Source organism: Symphodus melops (genome assembly GCF_947650265.1).
Source record: "Symphodus melops genome assembly, chromosome: 15".
NCBI lineage: Eukaryota > Metazoa > Chordata > Actinopteri > Labriformes > Labridae > Symphodus > Symphodus melops.
In genome coordinates, this window is record NC_136705.1 from 17,962,274 (window position 1) to 17,984,898 (window position 22,625).

General features: G+C 38.7%; 1 protein-coding gene across 1 annotated transcript in view; it reads left to right on the forward strand.

Moving 5' to 3' along the window:
• Nucleotides 1-4,706: 4,706 nt before the first annotated feature.
• The window catches only part of LOC306835797 (E3 ubiquitin-protein ligase NEURL1-like), a 33,107-nt gene continuing 15,188 nt past the window's right edge, over nt 4,707-22,625 (forward strand). The window contains exons 1-3 of the mRNA XM_079362540.1: nt 4,707-5,043; nt 10,887-11,128; nt 12,310-12,631. Of these exons, the coding sequence (XP_079218666.1) occupies nt 5,010-5,043; nt 10,887-11,128; nt 12,310-12,631 (598 nt within the window). The 5' untranslated portion in view covers nt 4,707-5,009. The remainder of the gene's footprint in view (nt 5,044-10,886; nt 11,129-12,309; nt 12,632-22,625) is intronic.

The following is a 22,625-nucleotide window of genomic DNA, read 5'->3' on the forward strand; positions in this document are numbered from 1 at the left end:
TTACACTTGCCTCAAACTAGCAAAAAGTGATTGTATGTATTATGCCTTTTCCATCTGTTCATGTAAAAAAAACCCACATATTTCATGATTACATACCATCTCTGGTGATCAGAAGGAATACAAAAGAACTGCCACGTTCAAAGTCAACCCCGGGACAAAAATCCAGGATAAAGTCTGCCATTTTCGACTCACACTTCATCAATCCGAACTCCAGTGATGTTGAGTGATACTAGGTGAGTCAGATTCGCCTTCGCCCAAACTGCTGATGTTAATGGTGACATCTTTTTTTGACACGGAGAGAGAAAAAAAATCACAAATGTACAACGAATTTCGCTGAATACCTCATTATTTTCCAAACTAACAGTGTTCTGGTGACAGGGTCTGGTGTGAGCGTTGATACCTTTGAAGACAAAGCATATTCACAGAGTAAAAAACTGAGATAATGACTGAACCCACAGCGCCACTGTTTGGCTGGAAGCACCTGATTATGGCTCATGAGTCATGTTTGAGAAATATGATGGAAATTTCATGGTGTTTTGTAGCTGTAAAATGACGGTTTATTTTACTTAAGCAGCCTGCAAGAAGATGGAAATATTGGAGCTAGAGTAGTGTGTGTCTAAAAACTATCAAATGACACAAACATTTTTGATTAGCACGTGGGTGAGAAGATACTGAGGAACTTCTTTAAATATGAGGAAAATAATGGATAAAGAATAAAACAAACATAATAGGACGTTTACAGTGCATTACTCTAAATACAATTGGCACAGGTTTTAAGATATCCTACAGAAATAAGTCAAATCAAATAATCATTGTATATTTTCAGTAGAAAGTGTGTTCACTATCTGCTGTATTGTGAGAAGAAATTAGACAAATGACACAGTACATGTGTTGACATTGTGTGTTAGGCTATATACAGAGTCTGTTTTTTTAGCTTTTGGCATGCATTTGTGACATACTGTAGAACACTGTTATTGTCCAATCAGAGTACAATCGAACCACTTTACAGCAGAGTCACCAGTGTCTCAGATGAAATCACATCTGATGTAAAAGTACAAAATGCTGTTCCTCCTACAATATCTATGATTTTAGGTATTATATCAGATGTTTGTTTTGTTTTTTTCCCCCACAAATACAATGACTGAAGTGGACATTATGTTTTTAACATGCAGGTAAACCTGCATGGTTATGTGTGTATACACACAGAGCAGCCAAAACAAGAGCAGGTTCTCTTATTGACAGTCAGCAGTCAAGAAAGAATTTATCTAAAAATATATATATAATAATGATGATAAAATTTCCACTATTAAGTTTAAAAATAAAGTTTAAAGGAAAGATGTTTTTATAAAGCACAGCTTCACTGGTGTTAACAATCAAATGAATTCAACTGTAAATATTTTGACACCACAAACCGAGATTACCGTGTGGTCCTGCCTCTCAGGGAAACCTTCATGGAAAACATTTGTCCTGAGTCAGAGTCAACTTGTGGTGTTTGGAGCATTTCTACATCTTGATCACATGTCAGCAGCAATTACTCTGAGAGAATATCAGAAAGTCTGTAGTGAACTGATGGCTGCACAGTAAAAGTAAAGAAAAAAGGATACTTAAAGCTGCGTTTTGGCCAAAATGAGCTTATTGAATGATTGAAGAGAGGCAGTGAGATGTTCACTTCTCCGGGAGTTAATATACAGTCCCTCAGGTCTTTAAACACACTATAATCTCAGAGATCATCCTTCAATTCCACAGGCTCCGGATCAAAGCAAACCACTGAATGCCAGACTAAATAAAATTCAGACCAAGCTCATAGAGCCGTTATGTTCTTTCTTTTAATATCAACAACCGGGAAACTGTCTATCAAAGTTAGAGAGTCAAGAACTAACTGGGATAATGAAGCAGAAATGTGTCCTTTGTATAACAACTGAGTATGTGTTTGTTTGTCTGCATATTTTGGCACTTTGTGCATATACTCAGAGAGCCCCTAACAACTGTCGTCAAAATTCCTTCTGCGAGCACTTTGCCAATAAATAAACTGTTTTTTGGTCATTTTAGATGAAAAAGTCCTGTCTTTGCCGGATGACAAACTCATAATCAATGAACTTTCAATCTTTAATTACTTCACTGTCACTCTCTGATAATATGTGACAACCTGATTTCACCTCTGATACGTGCCTGCTGAGTGGGGTTTCTTTTGTGCTGATCCCCCCTGTAGAGGATCATATGATGCTCTTGTGTTACTTCGTAATTTTTTGCACATGGCCACAGGGCAAGGGTCCAAACTCTGAGCTGAATGGTGTTTTTGTTCAACGAGGATCTTCCCCGAAGAGAGCAAGCGTGCGCACGGCTGTCTCAAACAAGGTTGTCAAGATGTCTGAGGAGGCCCAACGCCAGCTCAGCCCACCAGGCCGCTGCTGCCTGCCAGGAGCTGTAGGAGGAGGTGTTGGCTTGTTGTGTCAGGTAAACATTATTTCATCTAATCAAGAGGTAGAGGCTTAGGGCTAACACCCAAAACTGAGATTGTAAGAGCGTTTGGATTAAAACAAATTAAGTAAATTTTAAAGGCTCCATTTGAATTACTATAGACACCCCAATTCAAATGCTGCTTCTGGTCACAGAGTCTCAGTTCAAAGACTCCAATCAGAGACAAATAACAACTCCAATCAATGCAAATCAACTTGTCTTTGTGTTCAAAAATTAAGTGATCCAATAATTGAATTGAGAAGCGTTTACAATCTGTCAAAAGAATGTTGACTGTGGTCCCCATAGCAGGCGGCCTGGGTGAAAATCTGACCTGGGCTCCTTTACTGGTCATCCCCCCCCCCCCCCCCCCCCCCCCCCCCCTCTCTCCTGATTTCTGACTCGATCCACTGTCCTGTCTCTATAATAAAGGCCCAAAAGTTCAACTTTAAAAAATAGGACAAAAAGAATGTGGATTGGTTCGTTTCTCTCGTGTAGAATTATAAGGGTGCATTTAAGCTAAATTTAGACGAGAAAATGTGCCTATCCTTGTTTTGTGAGTATAGTTTTCAACCAACTGGATGTTTGGCGACTTTCCTCGTGCTTGATTGGAGGCATGCTGCTTAGATATTACTGTAGGACACAAGGCATCATGTTTTATCATTTCAGAGGGAACAACACTTCTCCTTGTATTACAGCACATCCAGTCATCATTTGACAGCCCGGCGATCAGGTGGCATGTCAAACTCCATTAAGTGTGACTGCAATAGCTACAGGGTCCATGCCATAAATTTCTAAGTGTTCTCTTCACACTTTCAGCTTTTACATGTTTTATTCATCTCAATTCTCTGTGACTAATAAAATCAGTTTGACCACCCTTACTTGAAAATCCCCACTCAAAAGGTTATATGAAAAACTCTCCAGTGCTATGGCTTTACCCTCATTCAGCAAATTGCTTACAGACAGTCGAGTTAACCGCAATCAGTTTGTGTAAACAGCATGAGAATATAGTTCATGCTACAGAGCCAATACAGTGTCTCACAGGCCTGGCTGCCGACAACATTTATGTAAACGCTCAGGCGACAAGGCAGGTCCTAAGAGTTCCCCGCTAGACACCAAGGTCATCATGCCAACTAAAACTCTGACGCCAGACACTTCAGGAAAGCCCTGAAGGTTGTTCCCTTACTAAAAACCCTTTCTTTGAAAAGAAAATGTTCCCGAAATTATAATGCAAGTAGACTTACTGCCCATTTTTCTACTCAGGCCCACTGAATGAACTCCAGTATCATGTTGAGCCTGACGCCAGCGGTGTCTCCGCCTGGTCATCGTGGCAACCCCACCACTAAAACAAGAAGTCATACTGCATCAGCATCACTGCATCTTAACTATTCTTCTATCTTGAATATAAATACTGCTTTTAGATTAACACAAACCCTCAGTCTTCGGAAGAAACACCCAGTAGAGTTTAATCTCTGCTTTGTGTTCTTCATTTCCTCCAGATGGGTCCTTGAAGTGGTTTTTCGGCAGGTTTTATGCCAAAACAAAACAGAAATCTCAGATCATGTTGTTGGATTCAACCCTGCACTTTTTATTTTCCTATTTCAAGGGATACTAAAAAATATATAAACATCTCTATGTAAATATAAATGCAGCAACAAACTGCAGCCACTGTTTTGAAAGTTAAAGAGCAGCTCACGGAGGGTAAGTGGGAGCCAACAACTGCAACAAATGAATTAGAAAACATCCAGAAAATCCCTCTCATCATCACTTACTGAAGACATGAAAAGACATTCAAACTTTTTCCATTTGAAAATGGAGCCGCTTTCCTGTATTTCAAATGCAAATCTCTGGGTCTTTGTGGTGGTTTTCATCAGGAATATGTATCTTCTTTTTTCAAAAGTTATGAATACTTGAACCTCACATGACGTTAATCATGGGGGTGGGACACATGTTAGTCTTCTTACCAGGTGGGGAAATAAAAAAAAACTGAAAAAAAAAAACTGAAAAAAAAAAACTTCCAGAACCTGAATTGCATGTTTGGTAACTAACTGTGCTATTACTGGAAAGTAAGTGGAGGAAATGAAGATACAGATCTTCATAAAAGGTAAACACGCATACAAAAACACATGTGTTTTAGTTGTATAAGTCCATAAAGACTATATCACAGCAGAGATAGAAGGTTCCTCGACATGTCTGCGGGAATATAATGGGTGATTTGTTGAGACTCCTGAGGTCCTGTTTGTGGTAGCTATACAGCGTTAATAGTCCCGGATAGCTCCACCTCCACCGCCACCTTTTATGCTAATTTCAGTGTGATCGTTGCACGGACAGGAGGGAGCAGCTGAGATCCGTGTCTGTGAGCTGCAGCGTGCATGACTGCAGCTTAATGTGGATGAGACACACAACCTGTCTGCTTTGGACTTTGATTTCTGTAAACGTGTCGGTATAATGCCGCCGCTGCTGCTGCTTCTTCTGCTGAGGAGGCGCAGCTGAAACGGGAATCTCGCGGATCCAGCCGGTGTGAGAGGAGAGGTGAACGCACCTTGCATCCAGCCATGGGGGGTCAGATCACCAGGAACAACCTCTACGGTAAGGGCATCATCACATCACGAGGCAGAATTGTTTATTATAAAAGATAAATATTTATAACAAAAAAAAATGACATAACCGAGTTAATGAGCTTGCAGCTTTAAGCTTGTGTGCAGGGAAATAGGCGTCCTGTATGACAGCCTTAAAATAAATAAGAAGTGAACGTTAGCCAAGTTCCTTTATATCACTTTCAATAAGTCACGAAATAAAATAGAATTATGTGTGTTTACCAATAAAATTGCATCATGTCTTCAAATAACATTTTAATCATCTTGCGTGTTAAAAGTCAGAAATAAGCTATACTAAATAAAACAGGACAGACTGAGCCAAGTTGGTCCATAACTTCTTCCATCTTTGGCAAATATTGGCACAACTTTTACCGTCTCTGTCTATTTCATTACACGTGTCCAACAACTCATCACACACGTCTCAAACAGCCTTATTTAGTCATAGCCCACACAGGTGCACTATATGGCTGAGTGTATAAGTAAATCTTTATTTATTTAAACATTATGGCTGAATGTTTCTTTCAAAAGCCTGGCACCAAAATTTGAATTTAGCTTTCAGATCTCTTTATTTTTCAGAGCTTTTAATGATACAAACACTGACTTAACTGTAGTTTAACTCTCCCAGCTGCTTTTCCAGGCTTTTTAAAGTTTACGTTAAAGAAAGGTGAACTTTGTGCCATTTAATCAGATTTACCTCTCTTGAACCAGTTAGTCAATTAATTGCTTCTTGATGCTACAAAACAATAGTCGGAAAATTCTTCAGATGATAATTTCATAATCAGTTAAATGACTTTTGTATAATAATGCAAAATGCTTTCTGGTTCAGAAATGTGCTGATAGTCTTCTTCTATGACTTTAAAAGGAAAAGTCTGGGACTCATGGTTGAACAAAAAGCATTCAAAAGTATCCAACTTTGGCTTTTTGTTGGTTTGAGCAGCTATACCCACGTTCTGAAATTACTACTAGAAAGTTAATGGTTGATACATAGTTAGGGCCCTCTTGACATTTTTTAAATGTTCATTTTTCTGAATGTTTGGCTCATTTGATGACGTTGGCCTCAGTGACATAAAAAATTATTAGCCCAAGTGAACACTGGTGTCTTTGAGTCCTTATTACATGAGCTGATTTGGTTAAGATTATTTGGCCTTGGATGAACATCTCAAGTCTCTAATGGATACTGCATGACAATTCTTTATATTACTTGGTGTTTTTTTTTTGGTTCCACTGTTTGAGGACACTGGTGGGAATATGTGAGCGCAGGCAGGGTCCTGCTGAAAGTCTTGGATCTCAGCCAGGACCCTGAACATATAATCATGCCATTTTGCCGTAACCCTTCAATAGCTCTTGACTCTTTCAGCTCTCACCTCTTGTTATTTGCCAACTTTACATGATTGTATGACATGTTAACGGATCACACAATGATGTTGTTCAGCACTTCTCAGACAAATACATTTGTGTTATTAAAGACTTTGACTTGGTAATTACATGGCAAGGCTAGCTAATCACTAGAGAACAACAGTTAGAAACAAAGTACTATGTATGGAGAATAGAGAAGAGAGGCCATACATGGAAATGGGTGGTTTTCATTGATGTCACACTTATATTTGACTGCAGCACTTACTGTATCTGACAATGCTGAACAACAGTGGCATTAGTCTCACCCATTGGCTCTCACTGGCTAATTCTCAAGCACTTGTTTATTTTCCTAAAAGAAAAAGAGAAAACTTTTTTTTTTTTTTGCTCTTGGCTTGTTACTTTTGGATATTTAAAATATTTTCACAACAAGCAGCACTTGTGGTTCATTTACTATAGCTGCAAATGGATATGTTCATCATTTAGTTAACTAAATAAAAACATGAGCAGCTATTCTGACAGTGAATCAATCCTTTATTTTCTGAAGAAGTGCCCAGATATTTGGATTTCAGCTTCTTAAAAAAGGTGTCTCTGTTTGTCTTAGTGTTTAAAGATACGCAAGATGTACAGTTTGAAGATGAAGTTATTGAAAAGAAGACATGTGACACTTCGGGAAACTATTGCAGACATATTACACTATAGTTTGAAGGCAAAGTGATATAGTTAAACATACATCACAATCTACAGGTCATATAGATGGATGCATGGTCAGTGACTGAGAGTTATCACTCAGGTGAAAACTTTAAAAAGTCTTTTTAGGAATATTTTTTTTTCTGTGTGAATTTGAGCCCTACTGAGTTTATAATAATATATTGCCCCTTAGACAATGAACATTGTCCACTCTTGTGATTTGGTTCTCTTATTTATGAAGCCTAATACTGATGGTGGGGCTAACAGCTAACCCACTTGAGAAACTAGAAGGCCTTGAAGGAGCTTGTTAATATTCTTTGTTGGTCTCATGGTTAATAATCCATCATTAAATTAAAACAGCACACGGCGATACTGATAGGACATGTTAAAGTGTTTTAAGTTTCACTTTTGTTGACATTAAATTGAAACCGCTCAAGCAGTGACATCATTGCAACAGATACAACTTACCATTGCCTTTTGGCCTTTTAGGATGTGGCTTGTATGAGGGCTTGTTTTGTGAAAGTTGGCGATCAAGGCTCGATACCGATGTCACTTCACATTCAAAAAAAAGTAGCCCAACAGGCCAAGTAACATAGCCAGAACTGCTGTTTCTCCCTGCACTGTGTCATTTCTTGGAAATGACAGCAGTCACAGTGTGTTGTGGTGCAAACTTACTCTGAGAAGTGTTTTACTGGTTATGACACAATAAAACGCAGATGCCTTCACATTACATAGCATAGCTAATGAGACTTTCAAGAAAAAGACTGACTATTTGGTTGTTTTTTGATTCTCTTTAAGCATTGCCATAATGCATGACAAGCAAACAGAAAAGGCCTTTGTTATGTTTTTTATTTTTTTTCAGAGTTTCAAAATGACAGAACTGTTATCTATTTAAAATAGGGTATGAGATTTTGTTTGTATAAATGTACAATCTGAGAAATCAGCAACAAAGGACCACAGGAGGCGCAAAAAATCAAAACAAAATGAAAGTCCACTTAAAGTTGCTTTAATAATCTCATCCTACATATATCCCGGCACCTTTTGGTCATGCTAACACGGCTATAGTCCCTGTTTACTACACACTTTAACAGCCACTGTATCATCAGAAATTCTGGCTCTAACCAGCCCTATTTGAACTTTCTCTGATGTGCTACTTTTATTTATCATTTTATGTACAGTAAGCATTTTACTTCGTGCCTGGTTTATAAGATAATTGGTCCGTATTCTCTGATTATTGTAAACCCACTCCAAGAGACCTCTACAGTTCATGAAGATAAAGGGGCTCCAAAAATTATATTAGAGGAAAAAATTACATATAGAATATGAATCAGAAATAGAGAACGAAATGACATTCTTTGATGGTTTTCACGCATGCCTGGAAGGTGTTGCTTCTGTTTTCATGTTGTAAAGGAAATAGTCTATTCAGTCTTCTGCCTGGTTTTGATGGAGCACAATACAGCCCTGTTTTGTTTTCCTGAAGACATCATGTCTGACATGACATCATGTTTGCAATATGGTCGAAGGATTTGTTATGACTTCATTTAAGTCCACTGTTGTACAAAGAACACAATTCAACATTGTTCTAGAGGGACAAGAGCATGCGAAGAGCTTAACAAATACACTGTACTGAGCCCAGAGCCCTTGGCAGAGCTTCTCTGATTGTGAACTGAAGGGAAAGACTTGTTCTGCTTTCTACACATTTTGAATTTCAACATCCAGGAAGCGAAGTCGTGTCTTCAAACCGCCATCTCTGCCCTGAATTCTGAACAATAGTGGCCTGGTGTCAGAAGTCACACGATAAGTCATTGTCGGTCTAAATTGATTTGTCTCTAGCGTTCATTATAAACCTTTTCAACCCTCCAAGGTCACTCAGAGGGAAGCGAAAATAATCATCTTAACTAATGGCTTAATTGTCAATACCTCTCTCAAAGACAAACACGAGCAGCTCTGACACATTCATGCAGTTTGAGGTGTGAAAAAACAAGCAGTTCTCAAGGACGAGGAAGTGTTAATTAGGCCAAAATTATTTATTTTTCCTTCTGGCCTTGGCACATTTGTCTTATTTTATTTTACTTTAAGGCCTTTGAATGTCATTTTGGTACATCTTTATATATACTGTATAAGGCAACTCTTGGTCTGCTTCCACTATATATTTGTTTTTATCATGCAGAAAAGTACCGGACAGTAATCTTTGTGCTCTCAGGAACTTTTTATGCTCTCTGTCTCAAACACTTGAACAGAAATTGCGAAAAGGGCTTGTTTTTTTTGCACCCTCAGTCTGGAATCTGTTGCAGAATGACTTAAAACTAAAAGGAGCTGATGTTTTTGAATCTAAAATTAAAGACACAAAAGCAGGTTTCATAGAATGCCAATGTTTTTAGCTCCACTGCTTGGGCTGCTGATTCCTGGATTTGACTCATAGGCTTGTCTCCCTTTGTGTATTTGTCTGTAACTTTGTGTTTTCTGCTGCTGCCTGTCTTGGCCAGGTTTCTTAATATCAATGGGACAAACCTGGTTAAATAAAGGTCAAATCAGGGAAAATAAATACAATTTTAGAGAGGACCAAATCATACGTTTACATTTATCATTCATAATGCTAAACAACGTTCTTAAATTTGATCACAACCAAAATGTGTGTATGAGAAAATTTACTCTCCACACCAACACAGTGACCTTGGTGTGGGATAAGAATGTGGAAACACAAATGTGGACGGTTCGTCCTAATGAGAGGGAGTCAATGTGAAATGGTGTGAGTGTCAAATGTTTATCAGTCCAAAACCCAAAAAGACAGATGTGGTGAGAAAAAAACAACAACGTTCCAACCCTCTGATAAGTTACTGTAAGTGGGAGCAGTAATGATTCATGCATGTTCACATGGGAAATAAATTAAAAGCCCTCTTGCGTATTGTGAGTCAGATGTTCTCCTTTGGGTCTGCATTTTTAATGCTGCTTACGCTGACTGGTTTAGCTTGATTCTTGTCTCTATATCTCATAAAGAAAGTGATTAATTTGCTTTAACCTTTCGGTTTCATTCTGACAAGGCATGTAGTGTCTTCTTGACTTGATATGATTGAAGTGCATTTTTTTAGAACATGAGCTACAACTGGGAATAACATGTTACTGCCTACCTTGCTATAATAAGAATAGTTTTAAATAGACTATCAGGCAGCTGAATGTATAGGAAAGAGGACCTTCTGTAAGCTTTCAAAGCTTGCTTTCTGCTGTGCTAATGTAACTGTTTGAGCACCTCATGTTTTAGCTAAACATGTTTGTCTTCTTTCTTCTCTTGCTCCGTTTCATTCTTACATAGTATGGTTAAATGTATTCTAGTTTGACAGGGATTGAGATTTTTCTGAGATGAGAGCATTTCTTACTTCTAACTGCTGCATTATGCTCTATAATTACGTAACGAAGAAACAGTTTTGTCCTTGACCAATATGGTTTTCAGTCCAAGGACAATTTGCACATGCAATTTTCATTGCACATGTTGTGTTCCTTCTTCTCCACAGCAGGTTTATGGTTGCACTGTGCTACCAAAGCTAGGAACACGACCCAAAGATTAGATTATTTCAATGCATTTTTACTTAATCGGATGTTACAGGAGCCGACAGTACACCTCACAATTTAAGAAGATAATTCAAAGTGAAGCCTCCAGTGCTACAGACCAGCTGATCCAATATTCTAATCTATTCTAAATTCCACGCTTTTTTTTACAGTGAGTCGTCAGTAATGTGTTTTCTATTCCCCACCTGTGGTTCAAGATAAGCAGCCTCTTTTTCTTTTTCCACATAGATTCACTGAATGGCCCTTTTCCCATCACCTCCCACCGATGTCACCACAAACCAAAGCGCTGCCTTCCCATCCAGCGATGCAGGAGTTTGTCTGCCTTCCCTCTGCTCTTCCACCCCAGTACCAAAGGTTCACAGATCGTCATGGACATGTCCCAGAGGACCGTCAAGAGACAGGCCAGCTTCTGTAACGCTATCACCTTCAGCAACAGGCCTATCGCTGTGTACGAGCAGGTTCGCTTAAAGGTAAAGTCGGGCTTGTTCCAGCATATGGCATTCTGGTTGTGTTTGGGTCTGTTTTCTGTAAACGGTGGAAAGATAAAAATGAAAACAACACAAAGTCGATTTAAAATCCCAGCATGCTACACACAAAAAACACTGGTTCAAAAATTGACGCGCTTTGAGTCAATACAGCACTGATGCAATACTGATTTCTCTCTCTGTATGTTTTTTTTCTTCTTCACCCTCCCTGCGTCTGTCTTCCTCTTCATTCCTGACTTTACTCTCCTGTTTTGGTTTTCTCTCCCTTCTCTCTGTGCTCTTGTGTGGGCCAAAGCGGCAGCAGCTTCTAACAAGTTTCCACTTCACCTATCAAGCCATCTATGTCCTGATAGTGAGAGAGCAGGGCAAGTATTGCCATGTGAGGAATACTGTTATCTGGCATGGTTAAAAGCAGAGTAAATACAGGTTTGAAATACAGACAAAAATCGGTTGCAGGTGATAAAAAATACCAAGCTTAATAGTCTTGTTTGCTTGAAAACAGATACATGCTGCCAGTTTGGCAACTATGGATGACATTGTTGGTCTAAAGTCCAACAATGGGACAAAAAGCAATGAAATATGTTTCAGACACTGCCGTCCCCTCAAGATAAATGTGAATGACTGTAATTATCCCTAAAAGGTTCTTCTTGTGCTCCTAGTATTTGCAGATAGTTTGTGTTTCGATAACCTGAAAATACAGCTGAAATCCCTGTCAGCCTCGCTAAATGGCTAATGATAGCATGCTAACATTAGGGATACAATCTCTTAACCAAGATTTTCTTGTGGATTGGGTGGACTCCCCAGACTGAAGGTTAATAAAGTAAAGTAATGAAGCCCCCAAACCAAAAAAAAAAATTAAAGATAAGAAAAGTTTAAAAATAAATTAAGTTCTTACAACTTAACATTGTAATTATGAATTCAAATCATTGAATGAATTATTATTATTAATGAAAAAACAGCATTGAGGCAACATAATGAAAAGCATGTGTGCATGATGACATCTGCCTTTAGCTCATAGCATCAGTGTGCCAGTACAGCCTCAAAACAAGCAGCTAGCATAGCTTTGCTCTCAGCCTTTTTAATTAATAGTTCCCACATCAACAAAAGGAAATGTGTAGATGATAATAAGTAGACAAATAAGTTAAACAAAAATATGTTCTCTGCAGATCACCAAGAAGCAGTGCTGCTGGAGCGGCGCTCTGCGTCTTGGTTTCACAACCAAAGATCCGTCGAGGATCAACCCTGACACCTTACCGAAGTATGCCTGCCCTGACCTCGTCTCGCAGAGCGGCTTCTGGGCCAAAGCTCTGCCAGAGGAGCTCTCAAACGAGGGAAACATAATCTCCTTCTGGGTGGACAAGAAGGGCCGGGTGTTTTACCGAATCAACGACTCCAGCCCAATGGTTTTCTTCTGTGGGGTGCACGTCGTTGAACCTCTGTGGGCTCTCATAGATGTCTACGGACTCACAAGAGGGGTCCAGCTCTTAGGTGAGTCATGCAATAAAAACAAAACAACGGGACAATCGATGAGAGATTGTTTAGCCATTCCATCATGGTGCCTGTAGCCTGCAATGAATGCTGTTCTATTAGTCGATCTGATTTAAAATATCTCAACAGATGTTTGATGGATATCCATGACATTTGGTTCAGACTTTCATGGCCCACGTGGGATGAATCCAAATGCCTTTATGACTTTCTGACATGCTAAGCTACTATGCTGATCACAGTAAACGTTGTGAATATGTGGTATCAGCAAGTATTCTATGAATGCACCAGTTTGACACCGTTATACCCCCAAACATCTACAACACCAACTCAGTGCTGGCAGAGAGCGCTTATAACATAAAATATGATTTTATTGTATCTTTATCTACTTGGAATATACCAATACTCAACTCTAAATATCAGAACTGGGGAGGAAAAAAAGATTTCTGAGCATCCCTCCTCTAAACATTAGGATTCAAGAGCTTAGCTCAAAGGACATCAAGCACAAAGCCTCAGAATAGCTGGAGACCATTCTGCATCTGTTGATGTTTTCTTCAGAGTGAGTGGTTAAAAGGTGATGTTACATACAGCTGCACTACTTTTCCCACACCCACCAAATAGCTCCATGGAAAAAGATGGTGGGAGATTAAGAGAATTGTATAGTTACCACGGTCATTAGTATCAAAGAAATTTCCCTAAAGAGGAGAATTCAAAATGTCTCAAATGTATTCAGCCAAGTTCGGCGTGGTGTTTAGAGGGTCATTATCTGAAAGAAATTAAGAGTAAACAGGTCCCCTCTCGTCATTAGCTGCGGTTTTCTCTGCACTAAAACATCTCAACTATTTTTGGATTGCAGGTCGAGATGCATTCATGAAACGCTTAATGTGTTTAAAACAGCTGGGCCTTATTTTTGAAACAATACTAAACTATGCAAAGTAGATAACTAGGAGTCTTTCTGGGTTAATCAGTACTTATTTATATCCATTTCCAAGTATTGCATGGCCTCTCTCCAAAGAATAGAGGCTGTCATCACCCTTAATAAAAATAGAAGAGGCTCCCACATTGTGTAGATAGTGCCATTTAACCTCATTTCTCCCAGTGTGGCTGACAGCGAGAAGCGTGCTATCTTGTGATGGGCTGTTTAGTATCCAGCACCAAAGTGCAGCTATCTGGGGTTCAGTGGCCTCACGGTGATGATCAGCACACAGCTCTTGTCGAGGAACAAGAAGGAGTGTGTCGGTCATTCGAAGAGGACAGCGAAGAGGAGGGATGATGTCAGGTAATGACATGTCTCGGGTGGGTTTTTTTTTTCCCTTGGCAATCGAGACACAAGAATGTCTCACTCTTTTGATCCAAGTCTGAATTCACTTTGTTTCACTTTTGATCTTCCTGCAACTACTCGCACACATTTTTATGTTAGAGTAGCCTTTTTGTCAAACTTTGTGAAAAGGTATCAGGTTTTTTTTTTTTTTTTTTTCATTTTGCAATTGAAAATAAGATTTCCCAAAATGCATCAATGAAGTCATTCTTTTGCCTGTGAATTAGGCCAGCAGCCCTTAATCCCAATGTTTCTTCTAGTTTTCCCACATTGATCAACTTTATCCCCACATTGACGTCTTAAACCGAAAATCCTCAGTCCTCAGTCAACTGAAGGATACTTTAGCTATCGACTTTCCACCATAGCCTGAGAGCGTCACTCCTGGAGAGCATGGTATATCTCAAAGGCCCTGTATTGTCTTCGCGGTTGGCTGCAGTTCAGCAAACACTTAGGCTCTGAAATATGGGCGGGCACATCAAAGTCTGGGTGTTGTGAACTAGCACATGTTCCTATTTTCCTTCAACAGAAGGTTGCATTTTTGTTCTTAATGACGCTTACTCTGGGGTTTAAAATTTATGCAGCAGCAGCTGATAACTTGAGCCAAATTTCACCTGTTGTGGGTTTGTTATCACACATCTGTCAGCTGGGAAAACGAGTTGATGCAGTTTTTTCTTTTCTTTTTTTTCCCAGTAGTTAATAGAGCATGAAGCTGTGAATAAGTGCTGTGGGGTGGTTAGGTGACCTTGATTTGGCTTTTTAGATAAATCTGCAAAACAGTAAAACATCGAAGGAAAGTAATCTACCATATACTTGCTGACTTAATTATTTTTAAAGGGGCTCTCTGACAATTTCACAGTGTAACTCACATTTTGATACGCAATACCAGTATCAGCGATAGCAATACTATTACAACACAGCATTATTGGACAGGGAAGATTGATCTTCTGTTATCAATTTGCGCTATAGAAACAACACAACTAACTAAACAGGGGTATTTTTTTTCCAGTCAGCCTTCATTCCTTCATAGCCTTTGCCTGCTGGGAAATACATTTTTCACTTGTTATCGATAAAATCGACAGTGACTGTCACGTAGGATTTAATGGCCGATAAATTTAATCTGAAGTACATCTTGTACTTTTCCTCTCGTAGCAGCATAAAGGCTTGGAACAGTTTTACCGTTTTTGCTTCTTTAGAATACAAACGCATTTGTCAGCTTCTTTTGACTGCTGTCTGACATTTACCCCACTGGCTCCTTCTCCTTTAATCCTGCTGTCAACGTCTTCCTTGTCCAATTGGCTTAAGCTCACGTGACCCTCATTCATGATATCGGCCTGGCTTCGAGGAGTCATGAAGTATTCATATAGTGAGCCAAACTGGCAGTGAAACTGGCAAGTGTTTTTTTGGGGGTTTTTTTACATAAAATTGTTGATAGTAGAGGCAATATTGATTATTGGACTAATTAAACAAGTCAAAAAGCTGATATGGCCCCATGCATGGCCTCAAGACTTGGTTGGACCTTTTGAACAGATTCCTATGGCAATGTCATCCCATTTTTTTAAATGATCACAACTAATGCAGCACAAGTAGAGATTAAAATGTTTTACTCCACATATTCTCCTCCATTGTTAATTATTGGAGCCTTCATTACCCATAATGCAACCTGACCTCTGACAACTTGGTAAAAAATGTGACTGTTATGTAGCAGCTAAAGTAGCCTCAAGCTTTGAGCCTAAAGCAGAAATATGATGCATCTTCCACTGAAGCTGAACTAAAGGCATGATTTAACTTTTTCACATATGCAGTACTGCTAATGACCTATAAACAAGATTTTAAGAAAAATGTGTAAATTCCCCTAGAATAACAATGTCATCAGATAATTGAAGGAAAATCGTGAGCTTCAGATTTTAGAGTTTCAGTTTTTAGTTGCATTATGGGAACTGCAGGATTGCTTTCTAAAAGTTTAATTCCAAGTCACTGGGGTTCCTCATGTTGATAAATTAAATATATGTTCTATGTGTAGTGATAACAGAGTTCTACTCCAAAAAACACATTTCACCATGTTTCTCCAAAACACAATTCTTGTGTTGTGACTTCATTCCCCAGCTTACACAACCGTTAAGTCAGACCAACCAGCCTTCACTCATTCTTTTTATAACACGTGTGGAGTGATCGTAAATCTGTCTGGTCATATCTTTTTGTGAATACCTTATCTATAATCTCTACATTTAGTTATGAAGGGTTCCCGGCACACATACAAATCATTATCACAGGCTTCCTACCTATTGATATAGTAATTATGGGTAATTATTATTGTAATCAAGCCTTTGGGTGTTTAATTATTTTTGCTTTAACTAATGGAATCCTTTTTTTCTAAAATAATAATTGAGTTGTACAAATAACATTAAAAAGACATGTTCATTTTTTCCATTCAGTAGCAGTGACCTACTATGACAAACATTCGTTTTAGCAGCCAAATGTTTTGTTTTTTTTAGCCTGTGATAATCCGCATCAAACACATGCTCTGCAGGATTCCCATACCTTTGTGTGTGTTTGATCTTTTACTACCCTACATGCTGCATTTAGAGATGTATCAAAGCTGCCATACATTGCTGTCTTTATAATACTTGTGTTGTGCCACAATGCAGCCTGCTTTTCAAACACCTTTCCTGCCATCAGGCCTTATTCTGATGTTTAAGGATTTATTCAAGAGTGGTGTTTTTTTTCCTCTCTAAGCTGCTATCAAGGGAGTGCAGTGCAGCAGCTAGCCACCCATGCAAGGAGTCAAAGATTAGCCTGAGATCAGTGAGACTGCTTGAAAGCTGAGATGGTGTTGCGTAAGAGAGGAAGCTAAATTAATCTGCTGAAATCAAACTGAGCCTGAGGGGTTGTCCGGACCAACAATGCAGCCCATGCAATTTAAGAAAGATCGGTTACATCACCACACTTGTCCGACTCACGCAGCTATCAATGAAGACCAAAGTGCCTTGCTTGTTTTTTTTTTTGTTTTTTTTAAACAGAACAGACTGTGCCGTTTAGGATGTACTGTACATAGCTATGCTGGGATACATCAGGCCTCAAAGGGGAATGTAAAAGGTTTCCTAACATGTATTATGCAATTGAAGCAAATTTATGTTTTGAAAGTACAATCTGTTAGCTGCTCTTTCACAAATATCTCTGTTTATTACCTTTATATAAGCAGTTATACAATAAATCTGGCTTACGGTACAGTTTTCTGAAGAAGATATAACTTCCTACTCTTTAAAAAAAAGTAAGTTTAGGAGGCTTGTTTTTCTTTTCCTCAGTAGTTAACTTTCCAGGATTTAAGTTTTGTTAAGTTTGTCGCAGGAGCTCAAGAAATGAGGTCACAAACAACTTGTAAGTGTTTTCAGTTTCATTTCCCAGAAGCATAACACATATGGGAATGCTAAAGCTTTCTGTAGTCAATACAAAACAGTGCTCCCTTTACACATGTATGGCTGCAGTTTGAAGAGAACGTGTTTGTTTATGTGACCAATCCCAAGAGACCACACAGCATCCGGTGTTTGGTAAAGGTATGATGGATTCTGTCCAAGTCTGATAAGCAGAGCGAGTCAAAGGCAGCTTTTGATGGATGCAAGATGCTCCACTGGGGGTTTGTTTACTAGAGGTAGATGAGTCACTTAATCACTGACAGAGTGCTGGTGATCCGTGAGCCCGGCGTCAGCTAACATCATCTGCAACCTGTCTCTCCCGTCGTTAGAGAAGAATCCAAAATGGCTGCCAGACTGTCAGGAGGCTGACTAGCTCTCAGGTGATTAAGGGGAGGGTGTTGACATCAATCATCTCTGTACACAGCATCACGATGCATCACATGTCGTGCATCATAGTGGGGATAAACCTCCTGCTGTATGTTTTTCATCCACAGAAGGAACAACACCGGCAGCAGCTGCAGGACCTTTAAAAACACACAGGGTGCACAGATAAAGATTTCTTGATACTTGAGTGGCAAGTCTCAATAGATGGCTTAAATGTGACACCTTTTATAATTATTTACATAGCATATTGTATGGGTATTGCAATGTCTAGAACGTGTCTTGCATTGTAATGGTTTCACTTTTATCATCATCAGGGACAGCTGGTATAAATCGGTGACTGTATACAGCCTGTAAATAAGTTAAGAAACTAATTTATCAGCTCTTCACTTAGGAAACATTTTTAATCTTAATAATGTTAAGTACAATTTAAGATAGTTAAAAAAAAAAGTTAAATTACTACCTTTGCAATGCTGCTTCTGTAAACCCGTTAAAGGCCATTTCCATGGTGTGTTAGCATTAAGTTAATTATAAGAAATGTACAGCCCTGTCTGTGAAGAATTGCCTTAGAGAACAATGTACCAGCCACCACTGAACATACTAAATACAAAAACATATTGACAAAATCAAAAAGATAAGTTGGCATCACAATGTTTGTATGTTTAAGGCCCTTCAAATACACTTAATCTGGGCTAAAGCTCTGTATTTAATTTAGGGATTTAACGTCTAATCATTTTTAATAGTGTAATCCTGTATCACGGGGTGATGGCAGCAGTTTGTATTTACTTTTAAACTTGTTGAAGGTGGAGAAAATAATATTGACCAGCCTTAAAATGTTATCAGATTCACTTATCCTGTGAAATCTCAAAACATTTATTTCTTGGCACCATTTATTATTTCCAAAGCAGGACTTTTCAGCCACTTGACTTATGGCCCACATAACTTAAAAATAAGGTATGCATTGATTATTACAATCAGGGTCTTTTTTCTTTATGATCTGCAGACTACTGTCGTTCCAGCTGACACACTTATCCAACATCATCAACATTGTTCACATTATAACTTTGATTGGTGTGAGGTCTGCTTTACTTTGTCGATTGTCTATTATTGTCTAATTATTTAAATTGATTGCAATTCTCAACCATTTGCCAGTGAGAACAAAGCTCTAAAATCCTCAGCTATTTATTTCATATGAAAACAGCTACAGAAAACACTCAAGTTTAAAGCTGGAACTGGTAATATTAAGATTGACCTTGATAATGATGTAATCAAAAAAATGATCATCAAAACATTGCGGATTATTTTTTTTTAACTGATGCATTACACACATATTCAAAGCTTTTCCTGCAGCTCAATGGGAGCCTGTTAAACACTTTGTGTTAGCATTTAGCCAAAACACCACTGTGCCGACATGCCTACTTTTAAAAGATTTAAGATAAAGTGGAAATACTGAAAAAGTATGTGCTTCAAAAACATGTTGGTTGTCTGAAACCTGATTGTGCTGTACTTTCCCTTCTTTGTGTCTATTTTTGTCTATGTTCACTCTGTGTGCCCAACGCTCATGCTCACTTGCTTCAGATCTCCCTTTTTGTTTCACTTGTCAACACAGATTATGTGGAGTTTCTGGAACAGCTTTGATTTGTAGATAATATGATTTTGTAAAAGGAAGGGTCAGATGTAATTCATTGTAGGGCCAGCAAGAAACCAATAGGTTATATGGTTATATGGTTGAGAAGGGCAAGAGGCTTCAAATACAAGTAAAACGATTAATTTATTTCTATACTGAATCTTTAATAATGTGCAATTTATTACACTGTGTAGGCGTTGTCTTCCTTGTTTTCTCATAGCTTCATAAGGGAGCAGAACCCTTCAGTTGCTTTTGATTGATGAAGACATGTGATAGGCCTGAAGGCTCTGATTACCCCAAAGTACCGCAAATGGATGTTGTACTAATGCGTCGGATGGTTGGTCTGCAGCTTGCAGCCAAATTGTCCAAAAACAATAAACTGGAAATTCAGCATGGTAATAACAATATGCAAAGTCATTAGTCAAAAGTCCATGCCCAGCCAAAGGCAAACAATAGAAAGTGATGGGGAAACATATACAGAGATGCTAAATGTTTAGCAATTTCCTTGAGCTAAATTATTCTGGCAGAATCAGGCTACAATCATGGATCATACTTCAACCTGTCGCCTTTTCCCCCCTCTTTTACTCCATTTCCTTAGACATGACCTCTCTGGATGCTGATCAGGCCAATTCATCTCATGGAAATTGATGCTTTTTTAAGAGAGTTAATATGTAAGCCTAATTACAGTCACATTAAAATTTAAAGACTGCAGACTCTGTCCTGAGACACCCCCTTTTGGAAATCACTGAAGCCTGCAGCTTATAATCAGGTCAAAAGGAGCAGTTAGGGCCAATGTTGATACCTTTTTTGGGTAAAAATGCTTAACACTCGAGATGATAATAGTCGGTTGCCATAGTAACATTATCCACTCCTTGTCGGGTTCATAGCCTATCATGGTTGATTCCCAAGCTTTAACTGTGTTTCTCAGAAACCAACTAATCTCCATAACCTACCTAAGGACAGCCCTACTGTGCTGGCTTCAAATGCTGAATCTTACCATCTTTGGATATATATCCCTTTCATTTTTGGAAAAAAAGAGACAAAAGGGAAGAAGAACAATCCCAAAATTGGGGAGTGATACATGGGCCTTTTCTCAATTAAAAGGTTGGAGGTTTGATCCCAACCTCTTGCAGTCTGCATGCCTAAGTGTCCTTGGGCAAGACACTTCAATGTCTTCCCAAGGTAGAGTTTTTTATGTAGTGTAAAGCCCTTTAAGCAGTAAGAAGACAAAATGCTCTATATATCACAGTTATAGTTACCGTTTTACTGTATGGAGTAGAGTGTGAGTTCATTGTTTGTACTCATTGCCAAAACTGTGTCCTGGAGTGTAAGATTTATAGATGTGTGAAAATTAGATGCAGAAAACCGGGTACCTTAAACTCTGGTGCACGTCACTTCAGCATAACTGATCTCTTAGTATGTGTCTTGTCTGTTCATTGACTATCATACTGAAGTGAATGTGAATGAATATTTTGGAGGTATGAAGATACACAGGTCAACACAGGTTACTTAATGTTTGGAGCTTGTAATAAAAAATAAAAAAACTTGCCATGAAAATAGAAGAAAAGCAAATTTTCATTCTAAAAGTCGAAACATCCACAATTACTGATAATAGTGACTCACCTTGCTATGATTATAAGTCATTTACAAATATGCAGTACATTGGCTGTAAACACCAAGGAAAGAGCGGTGGATGGAGGAAACCATGGAAACTGTGTCTCTGAGGCTTCTGTGAGTCAAGAGCAGCGCAAGAGACTACAAAATGACTTTAGAACATTACAAAACTACTTTAAAAGCTAAAAGTAAAAGGATTTGCTGAATTAATTAAACATTGACTTTGTCTTGACACTTTGACAGACATGAGAGGTATAATAATATGAACGTATATTAAGTTTGCATCTAAAACATAAATATAGTTTCATTGTTCGTTCCAAGATTTGATTATTACAGCCGTAAAGTAACTCATTTTGCAGCAGACTTTTTGGCTTTAATATCACGACTAATTTAAAAAGAAATCAGTACAAATATTACACTTTAATGTCATGTATACAATATGAATGCGAGACCGAAATATTTTTCTTTCACTAAAGCTGGACAGTTGGTTTCAATGAAATGACGGACTTTGTATAAACTGCAATGTTGGAAGATCGTCCCTGGACCTAGCATCTGCCAGCGTGTACACACCGGGATTACAGTCTATGTATTCATAAGAGCTCTGTTTCAAATGATCTCAGCCTGGAATTTATTTAATTTGTTGAACCAAAATAAATGCCGCTGGCCAGGCTATTTTGCCTCAGCTGGGATTTAATCGGCCCAGATGGAATCGAACAGATTTGTGGAGAAATCAAAATAGGAATTGTAATGGAGCCTGTCAGGTTTGGATCCTTTGAGCTGGCCCTGCGCGGGGGAATCCTTGAGAGAGGAGGCTAATCACTTTCAGATGACCAAAATCGAGTCCCTGCAAAGACTGGAATACTTGTGCTGACTTTTTTTATTTTTTTTTTAAGCGTGGAAATACGTCCATCTGGGTCATTTTCAAAGAGGCTCTCTGGACATCACTTTGTCCAAAACTTTGAGATGAATTTATAATTGGAGAAATGTGTTGGAGATTGTATCAAAACACCAAAGCAATCTTATCTTCCAATGGATGCTCTTAAACTTTTAAGATTTTTAACATAAGGGGTTGAAAAGAGTTTAGTGTAACGTAAATGGTGTTTAATGCATGTAGTCATACTTTTAGTGTAGAAGTGGGCCTTGGAAACACAGCGAGTATGTGACATCGTGAAATACTGAGGAGCTTATTTTCAAAGCTGCCATTTGTCACCTCTGCATGCGCCTTTTTCTTTCCACGATCATGATCCAAAACTCTGAAACATCCTGCACAAGACCAGCGACTTGTCTTGATCTTTTAAAAACGCCACAAATGTACTGGGCTCCTGTTGCAAATGGTATCTCAGATACTCAAACTGCGAGGCTTGAGTGACTTCACTCACTCATTCTAGACTGAGCCCTCAATAGCCCCCCTTGGCATGCATACACAGGGCAAATCCCAAAACACACTACACACACACAATTGGTGCCACCGACCTTGTATAGAGGTTGTAGCCTCAATAAAACCTCCAAAAGCCTCCTAATCCTATTCCACCAGGCCAAGGAATAAAGTGAACCCACCCTCCTCTATTTAGTGCCTGCCATTGTCTGGCTGTGACTAAAAAGGCAAAAAATAGATGCAAACCTCCATTAAATGCATGACTTGAATCA